This window comes from Cololabis saira, chromosome 2 (assembly GCF_033807715.1).
Source record: "Cololabis saira isolate AMF1-May2022 chromosome 2, fColSai1.1, whole genome shotgun sequence".
NCBI lineage: Eukaryota > Metazoa > Chordata > Actinopteri > Beloniformes > Belonidae > Cololabis > Cololabis saira.
The window spans coordinates 30,357,167-30,383,893 of NC_084588.1; the positions used below are offsets into that span (position 1 = coordinate 30,357,167).

Sequence of the window (26,727 nt, forward strand, 5' to 3'; positions counted from 1 at the left end):
TTTATTAAATCATGACATTGATGGGAAAATTGGAAGTGAATTCTCAGGCTTCATAAAAGTAATGAGAGGAGGGGATGAGCCTCCCACAGGCTCACTGTGGTCATTAATTAAACCACAAAGATAAACTGCCAGTCAAATACACTGAGATGAGAACTCTTTTGTGCAACTTTTCTCTTAAAACACTGCAACCCAGTGTATCAGCAGCAGTCTAGTCGGATTGAGAAACTATATACGAGGTAGCTAATGTCAATTTGTTTGCCTTTATTTGAAAAGATCAAAAACTCATCATTCTAACAGATTTTTTTTAAATCTTAACTTCTAAGATTATGGTTGCTATAGTTGACATGTCCAGGATGTACGTGCCTCTTGTTGTATGACAGCTGGAATAATCTCCAAATACTCAACAGGATGAAGGGGGTGTAGTAAATAGATAGATACATTATTGATGCCATTGTTATGCTTTCAACTAAACATGTTCTTTTTTTTAAGTCTTAAGGTACTTTTGGATTGTCCAGTGAAAATAATAGAATAGAAATATCAAGTAAGATCCAGTCTCAACTTTGGTTGCAGTATTTCTGACTGTCAAGCACAAACCAGAGCAGAAACATTTATGACCACTTCCAGTGCCACAGTAATGTTATGGAAGCTACATTAATTAGGTTACAGCTATTTCTATCATAAAATCCTGCAAGCCTTTTGTGTTAATAGTACAGTATATGACATGTTTTTAACTTTTATCCATTACATACAGTATACCAACCGAGAGGCCTCAAGCCTAAATTCTTTCCTTGGAGAAACAGGAACCCTCAAACACACAGATAACATCTTGAAGAGCTATCTTCAGAGTCCTGCAACAGATGGTGGGCCCACTTTTATGAATACATGAAGAGACAGTAGACACTAAATTCACTGGGGAAGTGTGGCAAGATGTTCAGGAGACGCTACCTGCCAAGTATGTTGAGAAAAGTCTGTGTGCAAATGTTTGAAGAAGAACCAGTGCTGTAAGACTAAAAAAAAAAAAAAAAAATCCCAACATGAGAACGAGAAGTAAAATTAAAACTGGCTGCCAGGGTCGTGGATAGGTGTTTTACATGCCCATCTACCGCTCCATTTTCTTAGTATTTTTGCTGATTCTCCGTTGGTTTTGAATCTCATCCTTGAAAATAAATTGCTAATGAAAAATAAATGAATACAAATGCAAATTGTGGAAGACGGAGCTGAAGTAATCTATGCAGACAGCCATGTGACAATTCCTACACTTGCCTTGAATTATTAATGAACCCCTGACCATTACTGTATATCTCATCTATGCAGTTTTCTGAGAGGTCTGCTGACACGTTTGCCGATTGGTTTGCATTACCTAATTATCTATGGGCTGGTGGTGCTTCTTATTCTATGTAGGACATGCATTTAGTAATCTGATTCACTCAGTTATAAGGGATGAGATATACACTCAATGTAAATCTCTCATTTTGATTGACCACAGAAATAAGTATGTCCTTGAAATTTCTGCCATGATTGCTGTAGACTGATTCTGCTGCAAGAGGCAAGGCTGTAAAAAGAAAAAAAAAAAAAAAAAGCCATCCAACTGATCACAATCTCTTTGGCACGTTTGCTCTGAAGTAAATCCCACATGCAATAACTTCAGCTGTGCTTCTTTCACTGACTAGTTCAGTTTTTTCCCAGTGGATGTGACACTGTCTAATTGTGATAAGAAAAATATTCTCTCTTGTTTATATAGGGCTTTGGTGTATTCATTTATTTATTATACTGACCTCACGAAAAATCATCTTTCACTTAATCATTGACAAGGTTATCCGCCTGCACTATAATACTGCTCTTAAGACCCATTTCAAGTATCACAAGTCCATTAAGTATGAATCTAGACAATACTTTTTGTTATGATAAGATGATGATAAGAGAGAGTCAACAAAATGTTCAAAATCTTCATACAAGATTTTTTTTTCTTAAATATAACTATATAACTATATATATATATAACTATATATATATATATATATATATATATATATATATATATATATATATATATATATATATATATATATATATATATATATATATATACTGTAAATAAGAACTTTACAGTTTCAGAAATGAGGCCGTCACCACTAACAACATAACAACAACTTTTATTTGTGTAACATTTCTCAATCCCAGAAATTAATTCTTTCAAATTAAGGGCGGTATGGTCTCCAAAGTACTGGACTTCAGCCATGTAAATCAACTCTAAAACGTGCCAGAGTAACAGAGCCATTCTTACTTATCAGTGCAGACAGCTGCTTTACGTGTAGGTCAGTTTCGATTTTGGGACTCCTACTATGTTTCTACATTTCTTTGAAGGGTGTTTGTGATTGTTGTAAGCTGTTGTCATTTTCAGTAAACGTAAACATGGTTCAAACTGCATTACAACATAGCAAAAAACATCCTATAATAACTGCAGCTGTGAGTCATCACTTATGAGTGACTTTCTCACTGATTGGTCTGAGATTTCATAGCTGGATTCAATAGATTTTCAGCAGCCAAATGATTAATGTTGTTCTGCAATTACAGTCTGATTATGGTAAGATTTGGGATTTTTTGGACTTTTTACATGACGGAAAAAGTCAAAACTTGTTTGTAGAAAGAGAACACAGTTTCACAGTTCCTCTTTCTGCTTCATCCTTCATCCTTCATCACAGTGGCTCTTACCCTGTGTTCTGCATCTTTCTTTATCCCCCAAACAAACTGCTCATGTTCTTTCACCATATCCAGAACTCTCCTCTTTGGTCTTCCCTCTTTTTTTCTGCCGAGCAGCTTAATCTCCAGCCTCTTTTTGCCAATGCATTCACCATCCCTTTTCTTTATGAGTACAAACCATCCCTGTTTGCCCTCTCTTACCTTATCTCCAGGATGTATAACCCTCACTGTTCCTATGATGTGTGTGTTCTCAATCTTAGCCAACCTCTTCACTCAAAAAGTAAATCTTAACATCTTCAACTGTGCCACGTTCAGCTCTCCTTCCTGTCTTTTGGTCAGTGCTGTCTCCAAGCGGTAGGGACTGGTCTCATTACTTCCTTATAATCCCTTCCCTTTAATCTTGCTCTTTCTTCTCCATCACAAATACCTCCTGATGCTCGTCTCCACCCGGTCCATCCTGTCTGCACTCTCTTCTTACATCTTTTTGACACTCCCCATAGGTGGCCCTCCTGCACCTTTTTGACCTTGACTCTTTGCAGCCTCACTATTCCATCTGCCTCCCTTTCATTTATACCCCAGTACTCTGTACTGCTGCAACGGACAATCTTCTACAATTGTTCATTTGGAAAGATTTTTAATAGATTACAAAAAAAAGATTTTGTATATTATTTTGATACTAATGGCAGCTAACTGTGAGTTAAATTTTGATTTACATTTGTAGTAATTCTGATTAAAAAGACAGCTGTAACTTCAAATTTTTATAAAAGACAAATGAATAACTATGAATACTTGACTTTTATACAGCTTCCCCCTGAGCTTGGGTTTCTGTGAATGTTAGCTGTGCCTCTAATGTTTTTTCAAGGCAAACACAGATTCCACATTGTTTAAACTGAGCACAAATTGTGTGCCGAGTATGTAACAGAAGCTCATTTATAAATCGTTATTAGCACAGCAATGATGTTTTATCATCACTTCTGTAATTGCTGCAGAATAATTACGCACAAAGTTTGCTGCGTAATTGTTTTGCAAAGCCCTCAAATATCATCATTCCTCCTCACCACCTTGCTGGTCCTCTCTAAGACTGATGATGTCTGCTTTGGTCTTCCTTTGATGCATTGTCCCAGGCTGGCTTCAGCGGCGCAATATCCAGAATCCACAGATGCAATAGGAAATCGCTTGAATTATTATTCTGTTTCACCATCCAGTTGTAAATTGCTGCACACTTTACTGCGCAGTCAGACTTGAAATATCACCCCAGAATAATTATGTCTGAGGCTTGTAGCAAATTCCCTTTAGACTTAAAAAAAACTGCTCAAGACATTGCTATGTAAATCTTAAACAAACAGGCAGTAGTCAAAGACAGCTGTGACAAGCCAGGTTTGTGTCCTGGATTTGACACCACATTATGACTTCTAGTGAACTTGGATCACAATTGTCATGATAATACCTCAGCTTACTACAGGACACCATCACAACTTCCCTGCATTCACTAGATCGATCAGGAGCCCACTGGTTCCTGTCTTAATGACTGTGTTGGGGCTGGTAAATATATAAAAGATAATAGGTACAGTATATAGCAGGCATTTCCATGCCCTAGTGAATTTAACAAGCTATAATAAGGTACTTTGTCATGACATTTTTATGTTACAGCTTTATCTTGTGAAATGTGTTGCATGTATTTTATGATGGTTTTAATTGGTTAAAATGCAGACAAAAGACTGAATTCTAACAAATGTAGTTAAGCATGGTTTATGGTTCTGAATACATTTACAACAATCCCACAACATAGAAATATATTATCCTATATCCTGTCCCTACGCCATAGTCTGACATACACCTACATAGACATTACTCTACACATTACAGAGATGCAAAGTGAAGCAATTGTTAATTGCACACATGGTGAGTGGTGCAAAACAGGTTGCTTTGCTCAAAGATAATGCTTCTGTTACACAAAAAAGTAAAACATGAAAGACAATGGCTACAATGGACCGATGACGGATGGAAGGATGGATTGATGGACGGACGGACGGATGAATGTTTCAGGCTTACGCATAAGTCAGGGATGGTGAATACATTAGCAAACAATGTCAAACTGACCAGTCTACTTTGCATTGTATCCTATTATGCAGTGCGTGGCTACACTGATCAGGGGTCACAACAACAATGAAAAATGGCAGAAAGCAGTTTTCCATCCTAATGTTTACTTCTACTTTCCAGCACTGGAAATTGGTTGTGAATTCTGTTGCATATTACAAATTACATTGGCTTTATGGAGCCACACTGTGTACGACCATAAACACAGTTTAAAAATTAACCGTAATGATAATGATAATAATAATAATTAAAGCCGCAAGCAGCGATGAACGGGCCCTTACACCCTTGTGCACGTTCAGGCTGCAGTGTAAGCGCTTGTATGACTTGCATGTAGATGTTTTCAGGCCTGGACATTTAGCGGATGACACCACCCACGACCCTCTATATCAAACCATTCAAAAGTTATGGCAGAAAGTAGGAACTATCAGATATCGACCAATCAGATGAAGGGGCGGGGCTAATTTGCAGCAATTATGTTCAAGGACTCAAAACCGAGTCCGATGACACCACCCACGACTCTCTATGTCAAACCATTCAAATATTATGCCAGTAAATAGGGACAATCACATATCGACCAATCAGAAGAAGGGGCGTGGCTAATTCAGGCCAATGAAGATCAAGTACTCAATACCGAGTCCGATGACACCACCCACATGTCTTTATCACAACCCGTTAAAAAGTTATGGCAGAAAGTAGGAACTATCAGATATCAACCAATCAGATGAAGGGGGGCGCGGTTTTTGGCGTTTAGCGTCGCCACGGTAACGCTTTTGACTGAGAAAAGTAATGTGCGTCGTCGCAGGATGGAGACGCACATTTTGAAGTATAACACACCTGGGTGCACGTTACGGTTTGGGCCGTATTAACTGCCGAAGGAATGGCATAAATACATAAAAACAACCCCAAAAATGAATTGATAAAACAGGTCTTTGGTCTGTTTGATTTGTTAAAGCTGTAACACTTGCATTATTATTTAGCTGTTGATTGTCTCTGACCTGATGGTAGCACAAAACGGTAAATGACTTGCTGCCTCCCAGTTAGTTTGGGCAGACAGCTTGAGCAGCAGTTTGTGCTCACATACGTACACCAGCTCGACATGGGTCATTCTAATTACATTCACTAACAATTCATCTGCCTATTTAAAGGAACAAAACAGTATCAATTTCTGCTTTGCCAACCTGTGCACAGCTGCCAAGCTTGCTGCTCCTCAAAAATACCTCATCACCACCCCAGCATCCACCTGGAGGCTAAGTAACAATCAGGAGAGATGAAATTATAAGTCTCGAATAATTCACAATGGATTTTCTGGGGATTCATAATACTCAGTTAATGAATAGACTCAGCATATGCCAGAAACAACACATAATGCACATCATAATGGGAATATTCTGCTTCTATGTTGTGACCAGATGTCAGCAGAGGATGGTGGTTTATTTCACCCCCTTATGCTAATGAGGACGGACCTTTAAAGCCACAGCCAAGGCCTGTAGCTGATTTGAGTGCCTCTTTGAGGATTCGCCTGCAGCTAGTCTGTGTGCTGGCAGGTGGTCTGAGGGCATGACCAATATGCTACAGGCAGACAGATAGACAGACCCTGCTGAGGCACCATGGGATTTTTAATCTGAGGCCAAGACAGGGCCATCCAGACTTGTCTTGTCTGTTTGAAAACCCCTACAGAAATATCAAATACATTGACCTCCAGGCAAGAGGTGAATTCCTTCAGTCCAACATCACCAAGTAAACAGCTACAGCTACTGTAATATATGCAAGTAGCAAAGTAACGAGGCAATGAAGTGATGGTGCAGTATAAGTGATGAAGTCATCAATGTCTCTGGCTACAAAGCTGTGTGAGTGTGATTAGGCTCAGCAATTCAAAAAGCATGCAATTTCTGAAAGAAAATGACTTCCAAGATTGATCTTTCTGCCTTACTGATGACTGCATCTCTGTCATTTGTGAGGATGGATATCCACATCTGGCTTCCTGTTATAAACTCATCTCCATTTCCTTTTCACAATGCATTCTATTGAGAGTGCAACTGAAGAGGAGATATCATCAGCCTCTTGGCATTATTGAACAGAATGAACGCTCCATTAATGATCTCGATCCAGTATGTGTGTGCTATCATTAGCGCTTCTTAAAAGGGGTAGTGCACACCCTGGCCCATCTGCTTGTCGAACCACTGAACTGAATGTATACCAAATCATTTTGAGCTCCCAGTCAGAGCTGCTGGTATTCAAATTAATTATAGCACAGTGAAAGGAATGACACAAAGTTTCTCTGCTCTGGATGTCAGCACTGTCATCACAGTAACACTACTTGGAGTCAAATAACCCTCAATAGAAGGATCACCAGGAGAGGAGGGTGATCGTTCAGACTTCAGAGTAAATCAGTATTGGTCGTGTCTTTGGGCTCAAATTGCACATGTTTGGGAAAATATCAATCCATTCAGGGTAGTTTTCTGCAGCTTTGTTCACTTGTTTGTGTAAAATCAACTTTGTATTGGCATTACATTAATTGCTCTGTTTTAAGGTGTTTTGAAAGATCAGGTTGGAATTTATGGTCAACTACAACTACACCGCTTAGACCATATAGCAGACATGGTATATTTCTACATTTATACAATTTATTTGTGGATATTAGATTGTTTTGTCAACTGATGTTATTTAAAATACAAGAATACAATTTGGCTTTAATTTTCAAAGCCAAAATGAATTATCTTAATAAAGCACTGCCTACAACTGCATGGCAACTGGTGAAACACTTCTTACAGATAATCATGACTGAGCATCTCAGGCCCCGTTTACACATAGCCGGGTATTTATAAAAACGGATATTTCCTCCTTTACGTTTTGAAAAATTCCCTTGTTTACACGGGATCGTTTTCAAAATCTCTTCGTTTACACGAACCCGCATAAATATGCTGTTAAGGTGCTATGAGCAGCCAAACCTGCAGGGGGCAGTGTAACGAGAAGCGTAAAGTCATGCTAGCCAATCAGAGTCCTGGAAAAAAATGTCAATAAATGACACGTGTGAAGCCTGAATAATATGGTTCCGCGTTAAATCGACGGCGTAGCCTACGTACGGCGCGCATCGCCGCGTACCCTACGCCGTAGGCTCTGCGTTGGTGTAACGCGGAACCATAAATCAGCCTTGACTGCCAGTTACTTCCAAGACGGAACGAGAGTCTTTCGTTTAGAGTGACAGAGAAGTGGAGTTACTTTTAAGTGTGACTTTAGAATATAAAACAGGTAAAATACAAGAAAATATTGACGGTGGCCAAACAAGTTGTAAACACAGGTCGCACACATGACGCTGGTGACGTTTCTGTTGCATGATGTGACGTTCTGAATCCTAAATCTCCGTTTTCCTCTGTTTAGACGCAAACGTGAAAACGGAGTTTTTGAAAATCTCCACTTTGGCTGGAGTTTTCAGAAATGATCGTTTTTAGTGACTTTGAGCTCCGTTTTCGTGTAAACGAACGGCCAAAACGCATGAAAACGCCTCCATTTTTGCTCAGTGTAAACGGGGCCTTAGTTAAATTGTGATTGACTGGCACTGACAGCTGAGCTGGAACCTCCAGAGACTGAGAATAGGTTGAAGCATGTTTAGAAAATGCTTGGAAAGAGATTTAATGCATTAGTGTACCAAATAATGGATATTGTTACTACTAAGAACATTGAGATACAAATATTAATGTAGCGCCACTGTTCTGTTAAATTAATAAACGAACGGCCAAAACGCATGAAAACGCCTCAGTTTTTGCTCCGTGTAAATGGGGCCTCAGAGTGTTGGTTCTGTAATGGCTCAGATAACAGTACAGGGTGTGAGGATATTGGTCAGTTTGGGCATCAATTGATACATTTATCTGCACTTTGACCCCTGTCGAAAAAACAAAAAGCGCACTGAACAACTGAATAATTTGTAAAACAGGTTTTTTAAAAGGGCAAAGATGCTGCAGAACTTGCAGAACTTAAATGTTGAAAAAACAATTTTCAAATCCATTACAATGTTTACAAAGACAGTTATACCACTTAAAGCAAGGCACTGGAAACAATTAGATAATTGCAATAATGTACAAGTTTGTTCTGTGTCCCATGTTTTCCGTGTAAGTCAGATCATTAATCCATTCTTCTCAATTCATCCAGTTCTCTTCCAACAAAATGCAGGGAATTTGCAACAAGTTAAACTGCCACCATCAGGGGAAAAAAAAGCATACGCTCTCTGTCTGCTGGCAATAAGATGTTACCTATACATAATATTAGGACCTGAAATATGTCCAATTTTACCTCAGTGGATCCCACAACACTTATTTAAAAAGCTATGTCATTTGGCCTGGACTCTGATTTTTTGTTCAATGACTTTTCCACTAGTACCTACTCAGCGCGCCCCGGCTCGGGACGGCTCGTCACGCCTCGTACCGCCTCTACCCGCTTTGTCCTCGTTTGTTTTTCCACACCCAGGTGGGAAGTGGGCAGGTTGGGGTGAAGCTGCTGTGACGTACTCGATTGCGCAACCCCTTTGTTTGTGTCGGCGCTGATCAGAAATCAGCTGGAGCCGCGAGCGGCTGAGAGTAAAACAGAGCTCCTGGTGGATCTGATCGTTCCTTATCGCCCGTCTACATCCCTTTTTTAATTCTCTCGTCAGCCACCAGGTTTATGAACATCTGCACCTCAGAGTTGGATCACCAAACAGACGTTTGCGCTGTATGATAAAATCGCAGCGAGTCGCTCTCGCGCTGACTCCCCGCTTCCTGATTCAAACGTCTGACGGCCCCGCCCCCCGACCAATCAGTGGCCTGTATTGTGATGACGTCACATCCAGGGCCGACTCAGCATGCTTAGAACCTCGGCAGCCTCGGTATAGAAAAAGTATCTGCTTGGCACGGCTCCATCCGCCTCGGCCCGTAGTGGAAAAGCGCAAGATGGGGGCGTGGCGGGTAGAAGCGCGCTGAGTAGGTACTAGTGGAAAAGTGCCAATAGTCTCTACCAGTGGGATCTCGAGACCAGGGACTCGGACCGGAAGCTTGGTGACTTGACTATAACAGTGTCCTCCAGTGGTCTTCTTATTCTTACCTACATAAATCCAAAACATGGGGAATGGCGTTCCAAATAACATTAAAAATGCTCCAAAACTTGTCTCTTTTAAAAATATTCTGGTTTTTCTTATTGTTTCTTTTTTTTTGTCTGTGGCCATTGCAGGCAACAGCTGTAGTGATAGCAACAACACGCTGAAACGTTTTAATGGGAGTTTGAATTTTGCTATAAGGCAAGACTGTGTGGTTTATCTGGTAAAAGGTTGGACAAATCTACAAACTACACTCTGTATTTGTGTGCTTGAATGTTCCACTTCAAAACTATATGTTGCAGGGGTGCCAAGGACACATCCTAGTCCTTGAAAAGGGATTGGTTGAACGCCTTATCTGAGGGATATAACCTTCTTTAGTAATGCAAATTCTGTGGCATTCAACAACAAAACCAGTCTTTTATGTGCGTAATGAGTTTGGGCCAAATGACTGCCTCTAATCCCCTCACAAACTGTAGCTTTACCTCAACACCCTTTTTAAAGGCACATGCCGAGTTGTTTTACGTCAGTTTATTGTTTTTCGAACAAAGGAGTGAGTGAAGCTCTCCGTGACCTTGCTCCTAACAAGCATTAATTGACATCATTGCATTTAATTTTCCACACTTAAATGAACAATGGACTCCATGGCCACAGGCACATCATTACTCACCCTGATGCCCAGCTCCACATTTTCTCCCCCGTACACCTCCATCCCTTCATCCAGTAGACCAATCTCCTCAAAGTACAGCCTGTCCACCACAAAGCAGCCAATCAGGGCCGGGCTCCTGGAGGATTTATAAAAATGAACATTACTTTTGTTTGCAGTTGCTATAGTGACAGTAAGAATAAAGAAAGATATGTGCACAACATACACTAACCTCTTTATCACACACATCAGGTAAAGTGGTGAGACTATGTACTGTACACTGTATACATTTGGTCATGACCACTGCAAGGATTGATATTGTGGCAGGATTGACAAGTCTTGATTTAGTTTATTATTTTATCATGTTACATTAGTTGATTTCAATCAGTGTCATGTTTACTTACTGGATTGGTGCACTCTTGTTCCCCTTGTGCCACCAGTTCTTGGGGGGATTGAGGTAGCGACACCACAGCTCCCAGTCAAAGCCCTGGGCAGACAGCGGGTACTCTTCAATCTCGAAGGTGTCATACTTGATGTTATCAAATGATGGGGATATTATGCGGGTTCTGTCTTCTTTAATTCTTTGTAGGATAGGTTCAGCCCTATGAATATGGAGAGGGAGATAAATTCCATTGTGTGTCAGGTTTGACAGCCTTTCCCCATTACCACAATGATCTTATATCATTTAGGAGTCCTTTAAGGAAATCAATTCAGTTTAGTATATCAATCTGACAAAGCACAATTCATTTTCTGACAATTCATGAAATTAGTCAAAACATGGGGGAATTAGATGTATTTCTTATGGTTCTCAGATTACACATCGCGAGATTTAACGCTGACTAAAATCATACCGCTGGGATATTACTGGAATATCTCAAGTCTCTGTGAGACCTATTTGTAGATGAAAATTCAAGGCAAAAAAGTTCAAAACCACTGACCTAGGTTATATTTAGGTTGTGTATTTAGGTTTGATTTAGTAAAAAGTATCTCTGTTGCTGGATTTCACAAGAATATGCTGCTGAGACATAGACAAACCTTGGAAAAAGTAAATTTTCTTCTGATATGCTGAGTTGAAAACGACCTATTTAAAGCCAGTTTATTCAGGGGATGTTTTGTTTGTGTATTTCCCACGGAGACTGCAGGGCAAACGAATTGATTAGAATCCGTGTTTACATTCATGTCTCCCATTGGAATTAATAGACTCAGGAAAAGCAGCTGGTCTCCATAAGGCAAGTCAGTCAGGGAAGAACTGAGTGACACGTAGAAAAATCAAATCAAGTAAATTTTTAAACAGACTGAGTACACCGCTGGCAACCCTGCCAATGCCAGAACATTTATGAAATGTTTTTGTGGATTTGAAAGATATTTCAAATGATAGCCCAACATTTTGGGGAAAATTCTGATTCACTTCCTTTGGATGTGGATCTTTGTTTATCACTGTGTTTCATCGCTTATTCTTTTAAAAATCACTGTGAATGCAGTTGGGAACTGAGCAAACCTTTTGCTTTAGTTATGAAAGTGAAATGTTTTTCCATTCTTGCTTAACATAAAGGTTTCACCTGGTCAACAACCTCCTTTGTTAGGCCAGTTTAGCACGAAGTCTCCTTTAATAGATTGTGTTATAATGATGTAATAGCAGTAACAAATAGCTTTTCTGGAAGAAATTGGTGCAACATGCCAATGACAAAGAAGACTGTTATTAGCAACTCGTTCACAAGCAGAGGTCTGTGATGGCATGGAGCTGTATAAATGCCTTGTCAGATAGTTTACTCTTCCATAACAGCAACATTAATACAGAAAAGTGAGCAGGATCCTAGACATACAGTATACTGCCGAGGAGACAACATTTCAGAATTTTCAACAAGAAAACACAAAATGCCCCCATACACACTAAACAGTGTCAGCTGACAGACAGGAGAGACTGGACTGGCCTGCATGCAGTCGTCATCTTTCCTGTGTGGACAATTTAAAAAATGAGAAACAGCCTCATACTGTAGTACACCTTAAAATGTGTTTGCAGCAAGAGTAGGACATAATGACACCTCATTTGTTGGTATCCAGGACACTTTTCTTGTCTTGTGAAAAGCAATTGTGACATTACAAAAGACTTTACTGTACCAACTAAAGGCCATTTTGCGTCAAACCCTGTTGCAGCTTTTAAATGGAAAAACGGATATAGATTAACAAATCACATTACAATAAAAAACTATTAAAAACATTAAATCTTCTCATAGTTTCTTTGGCTTTTGCATTTTTCCATTTCTTCCCATTGTTTCCTCCTTTGTGGTTGATCACTTAGGGTTTTCCCTTTTTGTACCCTCTAATTAATGTGTTGTACACAATACATCATGGTTATTTTTCTTAACATCGGTGGATTTTGGTTTTGACATAGACATACAATTCAGACGCAAGTAAAATAATCCATTTTCCATGGCTTTGTTTAAAAGATGAAATATTTTTTTGTAAACACCTACAGATGAAAATGAGTCAAGAAGTAGTGCTCCTCTGTTGAGCACAGCTAATCTCACATCCCTCTGTACTTGTGAGTGACTCACCAGCCAACGTTGAACTCGATGTGGGCATCAAACAGGGCAACAACTGGGGCAGAGGCAGCTCTCCATCCACTCACTCTGGACCGGATCAAACCCTCCTGTTTGGTATGTCGCACCATTTTAATGAATCCCGGACGCTGGCTGTTAGTCTCTGACACGAAATCCTGAAGCTTCTCCTTCAGGTCATCTACAAAAAACACACAGACACACATGCATTTTACATCAATGTCTAATTTCAGATAGGCAAGTAAAGTAAAAGCTGCCTGTGAGTGCACTTCTACCAACAAGAAGTCATCATGTCCTCTTCCAGTGGGCCGTATTCAGTGGTCAGGGGCCAAAGGCGCTCATGCTTCACTGCTTTGATCAGTGGACCAAGTAGGCAGCAGCTTGAGCCAGCGCTGCACAACTATTGAAGAGTCAGACTGAAATCCTTTTAAAAAGGTGTGGGGATGTTTGGCTTCAAAGTTTATCTCCAATATTAAATGAGTCATATACTGTATGATGAATCATACTATGCAGGACAAGAGCAGATGCTGCTTATACAGTATGTGTAGCAGCAGAAGGTTTTTCTCAAAATTTTCTCAAAAATATAATGCGTTGTTAGAGTGTATTATATGCTCCTTTTTGGCTTGAAGTAGAAAAATTTCAAGAATTCTGAACAAAAGACGTACACTAGAGCTTTATAGTCCGTTGTACAATGTTAACACATGCCACGTTCATATCACCACTCCAAAGTGTATTATCAACTGAGTGAAACCATAAAAAAAGTGTCTTCTCATTCTTTTGTTTAATAAATCACCTGAGACTCGATATTCCACTATTAATCAGGGATACATATTGAATGTTATAAAGAGAGTGGGAAGAAGCTGCAAGCAAATAAAAAGTGCCCTGGCATCATGCTGTGTTTCGTTATTTATAAGACAGCATGAAACCTTTTATTAAGTAGCAAAAAAAAACTTACAAAGATGGGGAAAAAAAGTTCATTTGAATAAGTCATTATATTAGGTGACAATGAAGTGATTGAAAACACTGAAAGTTTCTCTGATTTAAAAATAGTCAAGGCCTACTTTTCTTAACTTTAAAAGAGTAAGGCGACCTCTTTTCCGGAAGATTTCTAAAATTTTATGTACTGACTGAAAAGATTCTTCTTAATTCTACTTTGACTTACAAGCTTTGCAAGTGGCATATAATTGTCTTGTAGGTACTTATAAGCAAAGCATATTTGTCGGTGCAACGTGGACTTTTAATGTGAACAGCAAAATAAATGCATACCATATGCATTACAATCACATCTGTTTAGCTGTAATCAGGTTAGAGGTTGGAAAAATACTTCTTACCTTCTGTCATGTGAGTGAGTGTGGATGTGAATACCCCCCTTCTCACAGGTTTATAAAGGCACAATCAGGTATACCGTAGGCTTAGTGGTGGTAGTATCTTTTAAACACAGTATAGGCACTACACTGATGCAATATCAGAAAATGAACCGTAAATTTGTAATTAGAAATACTCATAATAAGAGCAGTCAATCAATCATCAGTGAATATTATATCCAATGGCTTAAGCTTATGCTATTTCATGGGACCATGCTTTTAAAACTGTCAGTAACCCCTGATGACACTGTGTTTAACTGCATCCTTTCAGGGTAATATTATATGGCTTCCCAAATCATTGAATACATTTTTTATATTTTATGTATAATCACATCTCGGTGGAACAGAGCGAGCGCTGCAACAGATTTTGTATTTTGTAGCCACGCTCTGTCAAGACATGGTCACAGTTTAGTCGCTGTATTCCTTCAGTGTTACTAAACCTGTGGCCATTAGGAACCTAATTCCCAAACCTTAGTATCTCATGGCCACACAATAAAATATTTTCTTTTGAAAAAGGTTATCTGTAGATTGAATTTACTCATCGTGACCACGGGTGGTCTTATACTTGTGTATAGTTGTACTTATTACTTATTACTTAGTACTGTACTTATTACTTAGTTGTACTTAAGTACAAGTTGTCATACGCTGACTAAAGCAACAAATCTAAAGGAAATAGGGAGATACAAACTCACACCGTGGGGACAAAAATAAGTCAATTTAAAGAAAAAAACTATTTGTCAAAAACTTTTCCTTGGACAACTATTGTCTGAAAGATTGAGCCGGGAAAATGCAGGTATACATATTTCATAGAAACATCAGAGAAGCAGGGTGTTTTGCCTATTCCTGTTGATGCTCATCCTTGACACACCATGGGCTGCTGCAATATCCCAACAGACGAGACCAGAGTCGAATAATTGTCCACATAATTGAATGTGCACTGCATGCAACATGAGACTCTGTGGATCTCTAAATGTTATTTAGAGCTGTTTTGTACATTTCTGTGGTGGATAGTTCTCCGTCCTCACAAACTTAATAGAATCAGCAAAAATCTCAGATGTAAATTTGCCCAGTAATGAGCTGAGGGGATTCTTGTACAAAAATTTGATATAAGACATTTAGTGAAAGGACTAGTATCATGATTTATTTACTCTGGATTTGTAATCCTGGTTGAGGGAAAGCTGTAGAGACAGAGAGAAGGGCCAATCCCAATACACCCCCTACTTTCTTCCACTAGCCCTACTTTCTACTAGCTTTCTACTAGCCCTCCCTCACTACCACTACCCCTAAAAAAGAAGCCACAGATTTTAGGGCACTTGAAATCTTCCCAGGGCCCTGTCCCAATACTCCCCCTACCCCTACTTTCAGGACCACCCCTAAAATCAGGAAGCTGAGAGCCAAAAGCTGTTTTAATTTCAGCTGTAGCGCTGTTACAGTTTTTCACAATTGTTTAAACACATTTATTGGAACATCAGACACAATGTGCACAACCTGAAACTCATGTTTCAGGTGGCTGAACCAATCCTGCTGAACTCCAAGTACATTTACTGCTCTAGACTCAAATTCCCATTCCATACCACACATTTCTCACAACACTACACACAATTCCCAATATCCTGCAGACTCTTCCTGATTTCCCTCTCTTGCTGTTCACACAGAACACACAGTCAATCACATTTCTAAACTCCAAAGGCTGTTGTGCAACATGCAATCAGCAATTTGCCATTGAATTCATATTCATTGATGAAGCAGGGTTCAACCTTGTAAAAAGAAGTCGCCGAGGGAGGAATATCATGGGCCAGCGTGCCATCACAGAGGTCCCTGGCCAACGTGGAGGGAACATAACAACGTGTGCTGCCATCAATCACCACGGCGTCCTCCATCACCACGCCACCCTTGGCCCCTACAACACTGCACTTCTTCTAGCATTCCTGGACCTGGACCTGGGCTCTACAATATCATTGTCCAGCCAGACTAGATGGAGGACACAGAGCTGGTCAGGTTTGTTATCTGGGACAATGTCAGTTTCCACCGGGCTGCTCTGGTCCATGAGTGGTTCAGGGTCCATCCAGAAGTTGATGTCCTATATCTCCCTCCATACTCTCCCTTCCTCAACCCAATTGAGGAGTTTTTCTCTGCCTGGAGATAGATGGTATACGAGAGAAATCCTCAGACACGGATCCCACTGCTGCAGGCCATGGAGGATGCATGTGGCGATGTCACTGCTGAGGCCTGTCAAGGCTTCATGCGGCATTGTAGGAGATTCTTCCGCCGCTGCTTGGCCAGGGAGAACATCGCCTGCGATGTGGACGAGGTCCTGTGGCCAGCCAGGGATGAAGGCAGGATGCAGCCTAATACTTTTGTTCTGTTTCTATTTTCTTTCAAGTTTTCATCCACAGCTTGCTCTGATGTCCAGTGGACTGCACATTTTGAGTCCAAATACTGTAAAATATTATTTGTTGTTACAGTAAAGAATTGTGTGTTGTTTTCTATTTGAGTAGCCTATACATAAGAATACTATATGGTGATATATTACATCCAACAGCTGAAGGTGTAACACTGAGGCATTCATATAGTGTTTTCCATTCATACTATAGTGTCTTCCATTCTGCACATCAGTGTTCAGTGGGTGCTTAGCAATGTCTACTCAAATGATGTATGTGTTTGGCATTTGAGAAGGAAATACCATTTAGTGAAGAGTTAACACTGTTTTGAAGGTAGAGTGTGCTTTTGCAAGAGAAGTGTAGGATTTTGCATTTTGTGTGTGAGTTTTGTAATTTTTGTTTAGAGTTTTGAGAAAGTGAGGTAGTCTATCAGGAAATGTGTTTAAACAATTGTGAAAAACTGTAATATGCCACTTTATTAAGTTTTAATATTTTTTCAGGCGTAAAAGTAACCGTTAAGATCCCCAACCTGGACTTAGTTTATCCAAATAACGCCTGTTAAGAAATTTGATCTGATGTTTTCGGCGATGATAAGTGCCGCCGGTCCGGGGCGCAGCAGCAGCAGCAGCTCACGTACAGACGTGATCGCCAGGTCAACCTTCGCCGTCGTCCCGGGGAGAAACCTGCAGCTCTGTGGAGAATTACCGCTGGCTGAAATAAATCATTTAGGAAGATAAATGTTGGTTTAATAGATGAAATCTAACAGTTGTAGCTACGCCTGTTAAGAAATTTGCTCCGACAATTTCGGATTTCTGCCTGCCTGCCGGCTCGGGAGCTGATTTATGGTTCTGCGTTAAAGATATAGTCTGTAATGTTGGAGAGCTAGCAAGATTTGAAAGTGGCACCTCCTCTAAGCAGAGCCTACGGCGTAGGGTACAGCATACTGCGCGCGTCGCTGCGTAACCTACGCTGTAGGCTCTGCGTTGGTGTAACGTGGAACCATAAATCAGCCTTTATTCTGGCGAGGTTTGAAAAAGAATTCGCAACAACGGGCAAACGAGTGATTATGTACATTCACTGAGTGAATATTATGAAAGTAAAATATATATTTCTCGCTAGAAATGTAATCAAAACGCATTTTTATGCAGAAACTAACTGAAAATATTGATTTTATTCACTAAAAATAAGAAATGTCTGCCATGTTTTTTTTTTTTATTCAGTCCGCAAATGACGACGAAAAGCATTCTGGAACTTTTTCTGGCCCTAGTTCACCTAGGGTGCATCCGTGGAGCCAGATTCATAGCCACTACACTCGTTTTCTCCACTACCCCTAGGTGAAAAGAGGAATTGGGACACCACTACCCTCACGGGAACGCGCAAAATTTAGGGGTAGGGCTGAAAAGTAGGGGTAGGGGGAGTATTGGGACAGGGCCAAACATTAGCTGCTGCAATACATCTAAAGGCATATTTCAACCTATTAATAATTAAGACAACCTAATGTGTGTTTGGGAACTGGAAATAAGAATGATGCATTGTTATGTTTCATAACAAATAACAACGAAGCACAGTTCATTACACCGGGAATGGCTGATGGCCAGTGCTCATTAATCCTCCGGGACTGATATCCTATTGGACCTCTGCTGCAAAAAAACCCGACCAAACAAACAAACCAAAAAAGTCCTTTTGGATGAAGGTGGCCTGGAACAACATGCCAACAGGTTTTCTAACAAAATTGTGAAGTTATGAGCTAAATCGGCTATGAAAAGACTGTAAATCTAACAAGAATACATTCTCAGGATATAATGAGCGAGGCTGAGGTGAGCATACCACTGAGCTCTGCTTCATCCTGCCCTCAGTCAGATATGACACAAACACAGTGCAGAAGCGCTGTGCAACTGTATTTATACTAATAGGGTTTCTGAGTCCACAACTGCACAGTATGAAAGTATTGTACATCTGAAATATGTAAGTCCAAGTCTGGCTTAGAATAACATAGAGACTTACTGTGAGAATAACTGTGAAAGCATCAAGACATTGGTCTACACACTCCACTTTTGAAAAGTATCTTTTGTTGATTATTGATAGCTGAATAACTGTTTTCCTTGGTCTTTGTCCTGTTACTGTGCCTCTATTCTTGAATGTACAATCATGCATGTTCAGGGGGAGAAAAAGCCATTTATCACCATTCAGGCATTGCTGCCTGAACAGCAGATGGCAAATCGGCATGGTTACAGGTCTCACGCTTGTGTTTAGTTTGCGCAGCACCACTTGGCAATTTCTCACTACAGAACTCTACTGTTGACAAATCTGTTTAAAATTTCCAATAGATACTGACTGTTCCCGCACAATCAAATTCATGGTCCACTGGCAGTTTGTTTGCTGGTGTATCATACTTCACAGTACAGCAAACCCCCAGCTTTGTTGGCTTTTGTTGATCTCTTCCCACGTTTGTAAGCACTCCAGCATTCCATAGAAATGACTTCATAAAGTGTTGGATATCTAACAGTGTGGTTCATCACAGTTGTTGAAAACCTCTCTGCACACCTGACAGGCTGAAGCATTCCACATTACATCAATCCTCATATGGTAGTTTGGTACAAATCCTGGTTGGCGTTTGCATGTTGTCTGAGTGGGCATTCTCCAGGTACATTATTCTTGACCTCTCCTCTCCAACTAATTTAAAGTGAACTTGTGATTCTACATTGTTAATAGTCAACATGTATAATTGTGTGACCTGCTCCCTGGCCCAAATGAAAGCTGGGATAGGCTCTGGCACCCCTCTGACATGAAAAAAATTAAGTGGATTTGGAAAATGGATGGACATTTGAGCAAATACCAAATTATATAAGGCTCAAACAAGTTAGCTAATTAGCTAATCATTATCATACAGGCAGTAATCATGCAGAGAGCAACCGCAGATTCCAAATATTGTTTCAGTCTGTCTTTTCTCTTTACAAACAGCAGCTTATTGCATCATCCATTACATGTAAGTAAAATGATAGAATCAAAAGCTTTTTGGATAACCTGTCTAATAAATGATCCTCCCCCTCAAAACTTAGCGATTAAACTGGCAAACCATTCTCAGGCTTAAGCTTGGGACATTACTTAATTAGGGAAGAATCAGAAAGGTAAATTTGCCCTTCTCTCCCTTGATGGAAACACGTTCACCTGCATGCTAATACCTCTCCGAGGTGAGCTGTGACAATAGCTGATGACTAATGCAAAGCTGTGGGTTCCTGGGAGGGTGGCAGTGGATGACGATCCTTTCAACAGTCTCAGCAGCATCACGGGTCAACAGGCTAACAACATTTAGCGCAGATGAGAATCACAGTCGTGGTGATAATGATAACACCAGACCTGTGAGGTGCAGCGTGACAGAGTGCTCAAGCAAACGGGGTGAAATGCCAACATCAAAATGTCAAAGCATGATTTGGGTCTCTGAAGGGGCTGCAGACTATGACTCTAGCTCTCAATTACATGATGAAATTTGAATCTTTATTGCTAGTAATGTGGCAACCCCACCTATTAAGATGACTGAGAGCAAACATCTGGGATTTCACAATTTATTTTCTTTTTTTTTTCAGGCAATATGGTCAATAATAGCCTTAAGAAGAATGGTCATGCTTATTCCAAGAGTGTTGTTTTACATTAACAGGATATACCACATTGATCTGAATTCTGTTCAGCGGGCTGCAAGACGTGCCACATGCTTAGCATTATTGATTCTGGTAAATGGTATTTACCACGTTGATTTTTATCAGACCTTTTTCAAAGCAGCACAATAAATGACCTATAAATGACTTTGGCACAGTGTATCATTAACTTTTTATTACCTGCTTTCTGCCTTTTTAATGCAGTCCTGCTCTGTAATAGAACAGCTCCACCTTTCACAGGTGACTTCAAGTCTATTTTCTTTTTTGCTGTGATAAGCCCCCTTTATCTTACCCGTCACTCAGCCCAGTGACAACAAAGCACAGCAGTCTCACCATGTCCTTCATGTACTGAATATGTCTACGATCCGTTTACGATGCATCTAATGCATGCAGATGAAAGAATTAGGCCTAAAAAATGGAAGCAAGATGCGTAAAACACCTCATAACCTTGTTGGATGGTTTTGTGCTTCAGGGCAAATTTCTTGGCTTTGCAGCTAATTACTGTTATTAATCCAGAGACCACTACCAATAATTAACACGTAGGGCCTGATTTACTAAAGGTTTGCGTGTGTTAAAACGTGTGCAAACTTGACAGCACCCGCAAACCAAAGTGCCAGCTGATCTACTAACAGCGTGCAAAGAGGATTGCGTCTCTGAAATGCGCAAAATTGCACACACAATCCATTTAGTACTTTTGCCCTGATGAATAATCAATATGGGGCGTACCCGGCAGAACGCGCTAAATACTGGGAGGGGAAGATGCAAATTGGTCCATTTACCACGCGCAATGAGATTTACCAAGCCTGAAAGTAGTTGCACGTATTGTGATTGCGTCTGTATTTAATACGTTCGAAAGGAAGGTGCTAATCTGCTGCTGCTGTTATTGTGGCAAGGAGGCGACATCCAAAATCAAAGAATACGCAGAGAGAGAGTCTTTATTCTGCTGCATGCTATTTTAAAAATGGTTGCACAAGTTTTATTAAAGGCCACTTTTTCTTTAGTTCTTCGCCTTATATCTTGCGACCTTCTCTTATTGTGCCCCCCTCCACTCGCCCACAAGCTGGCCAAGCCTTTGTGCCAAAACTTTGTATTTTATTGATTACTTATCTTATTGAACGTGAAATCATCCTTCGTAAATTACATTTAATTAAAACCCGTGCTTATTAATCACAAAACACAGGTTAAATATCATGACCAAATCCGCTCCGACCCGCTGTGTCTGTGATCAGCGCAGAGACTGCAGCTTCGCCTGAATTATGGTTCTGCGTTAAATCGACGGCGTAGCCGACGGCATAGGGTCGTAGGGCGGTGTGCGTCGCCGCGTACCGTACGCCGTCGGTTCTGCGTTAGTGTAACGCGGAACCATAAATCAGCCTTTAGTGTACGCTCTGTGCACTGTTCTGAACACTTCTCTTCTCTTCTTTCGGTCATATGATGGTCCCGTCTGTCACACATTTACTGTCAGTGTTTGCTATATAATATATAATATTTGCAATATACTGTGAACATCTGAATAAAAACTTAACTCATAAATAGATTGAATCAAAGCGCTCTCCAGCTCTGTGTCTGATTGTCTTTTTCTCCTCAGATCATGCCGAGCACCGCGGGGTCACGTAAACCCAACCAATTCAATATTAAAATCAAATTCAGTCCTGTGGCCCGTTTTTCTATTTCGTATTTTTGATCTGTGCCTAAAATTTAAATATGAAAAACCAGCCGTTTTTCAGTTTTTTGTGTTAGAATAAAAAACTAATAACAACATAACCAGTCACTTTTTCATGTTTTGGTTTTTGATTGGCAATTGAAAATGGAAAGAACGAATAATACACGGATTCATCCAGACTCTCCATGGCGCAAGGTTTGCGCTCGCAAACCGTAAGACGCGCAACACCTCATTTAAATACTGCTGTTTGCACCTGTTATCAATTGCGCAAGCAATCTTAGTTGATCACCCGCAAACCACACGCAAACAGCACGAGCAAACTTTTTCAGTGCACACGCAATTTAGTACTCTTTATTTAGGATCTTAGTAAATCGGGCCCTTAGTGTCTGCAGACAAAGACGAGCAGTGGACATCACAGATTTCTAAACACGTGTTTACATATTTGATCTTTTCTTTAATTATTTATTCCATTCATTCTTTTCTGTACTTGACTTCAGTCAAGGATGGATTTTGTCCTAAACAGCAGTAATGCCAGATATTCTGAGTGAGCGGCAACATTGCTACATGTTTCATCATTTAGTTTCTATCAGCACAGATTTTCTCACCTGAAATTTGATCAGATTATGCTTTAACAACATCAGCGGTTAAAGGACCAGCAGCTGGATGTAACATGCTGATCACCTCATCATGTGGCAGCTCTGTTTCTGAAGTCCCTGGGACATTCACACACACATTCCCACACAAAAAACTAAATGCACTGTTTCCCGAATATTTTTTTTTTCTGAGCAACTTTCCGAGCAACTTTCTCACATCACAGCTCAGAGCTGTGTGGTTAGAGTCTTGCTACAGCGCAGTCTTTTCCTTGCTTGCTTGGCATCTGCTCAGTAATGACTCAGAAAGCACCTGAAAGCGATTTCAGCCTATTCCAAGGGGCAACTATCTAATCAAAGGGAAAGTGCTTGATTTTTCAACAGGCCTTGGCATGCTTTTGTGTCTGCTGATGCTAGGTCAAAAAAATGACCTCAGCTAATAAAATGACATCCAATGTGTCCTTGCATTTTCCTTACAAAAAGATGCTTTGGTGCAGGATTTGCTCTGCCACAACTTTTCCCTGACATAGTTTGTTTAAAGGGAAAGATGTAGGATCATAAAGTATAAAAATAACATGTTTCAGTGAAAAACAAACAAAACTAAATAAAATAAACATGTATACATATATGAACAGCAATATATTAATTTAACAGAACAGTGGCTCTACATTAATATTTGTATCTCAATGTTCTTAGTAGTAACAATATCCATTATTTGGTACACTAATGCATTAAATCTCTTTCCAAGCATTTTCTAAACATGCTTCAACCTATTCTCAGTCTCTGGAGGTTCCAACTCAGCTGTCAGTGCCAGTCAATCACAATTTAACTAAAACTCTTTAACTCAGATGAGCGAATCAACTGCAAATGTAATGCAGTCTTGTGTAATGCAGGTTCCAGTTGCTTAATTCCGCCAAACCAATTGTTATTCTCAAATATAATTGAGGTGTTTTTTATTTAAAAGTAACACCAGGTTGTTATAAGCTTTCGTTAATTTACAACAGCTTATGAATGCACAAAGAAGAACTCAGACTTTATGCAAAGCGTCATTTTCACCAAAGACACATGTACATTTTAAAAACTGATAGTAAGTCCATGGCTTGAAAGAAATTATGTGTGTGACTTTGACTATTACTGGACATTCAGTTATTGTATAACATGATGACACCTACTGTTATTGCTGTTGTCGTCCACCAGGATTATCTCTTTGAGAAGATGGGAAGGTGTCATGCTGATAGCAGAGTGAATGGACCGCAGGATTACAGACAAGGCTTCATTCACAAAAATGAACACAATGCTCACTTGAGGAAGGTTCAGCGGATAGGTAATGTTCCTGCACCTGTAGAGGATAAAGAACAAATCATTGGTGAGACTGTGATTGCACATATTGTATAAAATAAAAATTAACAATTTTTTGAAACCAAAACCTGAATGTTTGGTTAGAAAAGGGGACCTCCTGGGCATTGCTCCCCTCTACCAACCCCGGGAGGGTCCTGCACTGAGCTCAGGTCTCCTCCTTAACCTGAGGAGTGAGCAGGCCGCATCTTTTCACCAGACAGGATGGGGTTTCTCTGGCCAGACATAGCGCATGGAAGGATCACGTTATTCCGGCCAGATCCTCCCCACCCCATCTGGCGCCCCGGCTGGCCAGAGGGGGCATGTGTAGCCCAGGACTGTGTGCATGTTTTTGTGAGGGTAGCTCCCATTAGCTACCCAAGGGAACACGGGGAGAACATGCAAACTCCACACAGAAAGGCCCTTTCACCAACCCCACCCAGGGAGTGGGCACTGAAGTCATGGGGGAACTAACACGCACTTCAGCGCCCTCAGCACCCTCAGCGTCCCCGGCGGGAATCGAACCCAGGACCTTTTTGCTGTGAGACGGCTGCACTACCAGCTGCGCAACCGTGCCCCCTGACGTTAATTTTTTATGTTATTTATATTTGTCTACAAGTATGATCTTTGCATGGGCTAAGTATTTAGTTTCGCTCCGGTGTTACTCTGGAGCTCTATTAGTAATACATTTTTTTCTGTTTATGGTTTCAGATCTTCCAAGCAATGAACCAGAAGAAATGCACGGTCCTTCCTTGAGCCAGCAATAGTGCATAAATGTTATTAATATACAACTTATGTTATTTTTTTTTTTTAACAATAAAGTTGCCATTTGTGAACATTCAGTGTTTTGATTTCTTTACAGTTAACATGATTCATTTGTCTTCTAACATAAGAAGATGAGGAATTGGAGTAAAGAACTGGTGTACCTTTAGAATTCAATTAAATCTTCCTGTGTGAATTAGTGTGAAGACGAGGTGACCCGTTCCCCCCTTCAGGCAACTAAAGGCTGATTTATGGTTCCGCGTTACACCAACGCAGAGCCTACGGCGTAGGGTACGCGTCGATTTAACGCAGAACCATAATTCAGACTTTAAGATCCCAGGGAGTCGTTTACACCGTGTCATAAATGCATGCGAGCGTCCGACTATCGCGTCGAGCTGCGTGACATCGGACACTCTCTGTCCACACTGAAACCGTTAAACTCGCGGCCAGTTAGGACAGTCCAATAGAAAATAAAGCAATGGAATTGATTTTGTCGCTGAAGCTCGCTTGCATCGCATGGGACACGCTTTAATAGTGTCCCATGCTGCTCTTCTGCCCGGAGGGAGGCTTTGTGTCCTCCCCTGCTACACGTCATTCAGGCAGCCAATCAGCACAGAGCCTCATTATCATAGCCTCCCCGCCCCCTCAGGATCCCTCATAGGGAAGAAGGTTAGAAGCGGTAAAAATAAAGAAATGGCCCAGAGGCTGAATTTCTGATTTATGTAGAAAAAACAAGCTTTTGATTGTTTTTAAGACATTCAAGGCCCGTTTAAAATATAAATTAAATGCCATAATAGGTCTCCTTTAACTTACTTAAATTTTATTTGAGAGGGACCATGTGCAATTAAAAACATAAATGTTTGATGCATTGAACCAGAGTTAGCCTAAGGCTAGTTTGCATCTGCAGTCCCTTGGTACAAATACCAAATAATAACTAAAAAGAAAACCTTGATGCTTTTCAAAAATACAGGGAGGGCAAGCTACAAAACAGTTATATACTGGAAAACTTTGGGTAAATTTTAGTTTGAATTGAAGTTTTTGGGGGAAATTTTCACCCCCATACTCATTATATAATCCACTACTCCAAGGTCATTGTGTGTGGGAGTTACATGTAGAGGATTGCAGAGTGAGCTCATCAGCAACTACAGTTCCTGTCAGTGATATTCATTGTGTTATTGCTTTAGCACAGATAAAACATAACAGACCGCTGCAAGGATCAATGCGGTTGTACTAAACATTTGATGATGCATTGTGGAATACAATGAGTGAACTATGATTTAACAATTATCATTACATATTTGGCGAGCACCGCAAACTGGCAACAACACTTTGTTGTGCACTATAAAGTGAATAGGGGGTGATTTCTGAAACTGTCCTTGTGCTTTCTAGTTCTCTAAGACATCTATTCCTCACCCTGACTTAGTAACAGAAAATGTGTTAAACATTTTAAAACTTCTCTTGATAATATCTTGACATGACAGTTCCATCTAATTGCAGAGAGTGAATTGTGTTATCTACTGTGTTACCATCAATTCTGGTTAATTACCACAAAATGATATTGCTGTTCATGTTCCCCCATGCACTGTTGTATTTACAGAATGCCGTGGCTCTGGCATCGGGGATGTGAGATTGAAAATGTGTGTGATTAATGTCTTCCCTGCATGAGTGTACAGAAGCAGCATTTAGTGGGAATCAATGGTCTGTTGGGAGCTCACTGATGTGGCGAGAATGCCTTGAAGATCTTTGAGCTGTGTAAACTTTCACAGTAGGATATCACCTCACCTTCCCCTGAAACGGCTGGTATGTGAACAGTTTTCAGTGAGCCGTGATGAAAAACTGGGTCACACACAACATGGTGGTGTCAACAGATTTCACTTTGCAGGAAAATACGGCTTTCAGTGCAGGATTTTATCTGC

General features: G+C 40.3%; 1 protein-coding gene across 1 annotated transcript in view; it reads right to left on the reverse strand.

Moving 5' to 3' along the window:
• The window catches only part of galnt18b (UDP-N-acetyl-alpha-D-galactosamine:polypeptide N-acetylgalactosaminyltransferase 18b), a 118,345-nt gene that overhangs the window by 37,383 nt on the left and 54,235 nt on the right, over positions 1-26,727 (reverse strand). Inside the window, exons 3-6 of the mRNA XM_061743074.1 lie at positions 23,887-24,053; positions 13,061-13,244; positions 10,910-11,107; positions 10,530-10,644 (exon numbers count right to left, since the gene is read on the reverse strand). Of these exons, the coding sequence (XP_061599058.1) occupies positions 10,530-10,644; positions 10,910-11,107; positions 13,061-13,244; positions 23,887-24,053 (664 nt within the window). The remainder of the gene's footprint in view (positions 1-10,529; positions 10,645-10,909; positions 11,108-13,060; positions 13,245-23,886; positions 24,054-26,727) is intronic.